Source organism: Nicotiana sylvestris, chromosome 2, assembly GCF_000393655.2.
Source record: "Nicotiana sylvestris chromosome 2, ASM39365v2, whole genome shotgun sequence".
In the NCBI taxonomy this organism is placed as follows: Eukaryota; Viridiplantae; Streptophyta; class Magnoliopsida; order Solanales; family Solanaceae; genus Nicotiana; species Nicotiana sylvestris.
The window spans coordinates 162,873,285-162,874,919 of NC_091058.1; the positions used below are offsets into that span (position 1 = coordinate 162,873,285).

At 42.9% G+C, this 1,635-nt stretch overlaps 1 protein-coding gene across 1 annotated transcript; it reads right to left on the bottom strand.

Annotated features, from left to right (window-relative positions):
* Window positions 1–724: 724 nt before the first annotated feature.
* LOC104242136 (uncharacterized) lies at window positions 725–1,237 on the bottom strand. Its single transcript, XM_009797136.1, has one exon. It carries the CDS (start codon window positions 1,235–1,237, stop codon window positions 725–727), a length of 513 nt encoding a protein of 170 aa, XP_009795438.1.
* Window positions 1,238–1,635: the final 398 nt, after the last annotated feature.

The window sequence follows — 1,635 nt, forward strand, 5'->3', positions numbered from 1 at the left end:
CATCTAAACACATTTTTGCATAGGATTTAAAAGAAAAATCTCTGAACCTACAGTGGAAATCAAAGATAAAATGAGGGAGGAATGGGTACATACCAGCAGAGTTTGATGATTGGGACAATGAGTGTGACAAATGGAGTCCTTTGGTTGCACACAATTTGAGCTTGATTTGGTTCGAAGTCCGTTCGTGTTCTTCCCCCTTTTTTTGTTTTGTTTTAAGTGATTGAGAGACGAGAGGGTTATGTGGACTTACCTTGTCGATTCTGCGATGGATAGGACACCGGATAACACACAGTGCGACCGCATGTGTGTTATACGATAAGGTTAAGGACCAAGCTGAAGGGAGGCAAATGCGGTGCAAAATGCGGTCGCATAAATTAAATGCGGACCGCATAATGCACCACCTCACCGCATTTTCCACAACAATTTTAACCCAAATCTCTACTTAGGTTTTCGGTCAGAGTGCGGTCCGCATAGCTAAAATGCGACCGCATTTGTGCAGCAGAATTCACCTAGTGGTTTTTCTTCCACTTTTTATGCATTCGTACCAATTTTTTTGATCTTTTGAACCCCCTGCACTCTGACACACACTTTAAACTGCTAAAATAAATCTATCTATCAAAAACTAAAAATTCATAGAACAAAAGAGTGTTACCACACATGAGTTGCCTCCCATGAAGCGCTTGATTTAACGTCGCGGAACGACGAAGTTGATGTTCCTTTGGTTTCACTCAATGGTCGAGCATGGACCATCTTTGAGCGCAAGTTGTTCCACCAAATGTTTTTCTCCATCAGTGCCCAAGTAGTGCTTGATGCGGTGGCCATTTACTTTGAATGTCCGGGACCCATCTGTTGATTCTAATTCCACCGCTCCATAAGGAGAGGCATTGACCACTTTGAATGAACCGGACCATTTTGATTTAAGCTTGCCCGGAAACAATTTGAGCCTTGAGTTAAAGAGCAAGACCAAATCACCCGTCTTGAACTCTCTTTTCAAGATCTTCTTGTCATGGACAAACTTCATTCGTTCTTTGTACACAACTGCACTTTCATAAGCATGGTACCGGAATTCCTCCATTTCATTGAGTTGTGTTAACCTCAAATTTGTAGCTTCAGCCCAATCTAAGTTCAGCCTTTTCAATGCCCACATAGCTTTGTGTTCCAATTCCACGGGTAGATGACATGCTTTACCAAAGACTAGACGATAAGGAGAAGTACCAATAGGGGTTTTGTAGGCCATGCGGTATGCCCACAATGCATCATCTAGCTTCCTTGACTAGGCGGTCCTATTTGCGTTCACAGTTTTTGCTTTCTCTTGATCTCACAGTTGGAAACCTCAACTTGACCACTTGACTGCGGATGATAAGGTATGTCCACCTTGTGCTTTATGCCATACTTCTCAAGCAGCCCCGAGAATGCCTTGTTAAAAAAATGAGATCCACCTTCACTAAGGATGGCTCTAGGAGTGCCAAACCGAGTGAATATGTTTTTTTTCAAGAAGGCGGTCACACTCCTTGCCTTATTGTTTGGTAAGGCAACTGCTTCAACCCATTTGGACACGTAGTCCACAGCTACCAAGATGTATTTCATCCCATAAAAACTTACAAAGGGGCCCATGAAGTCGATTCCCCACATGTC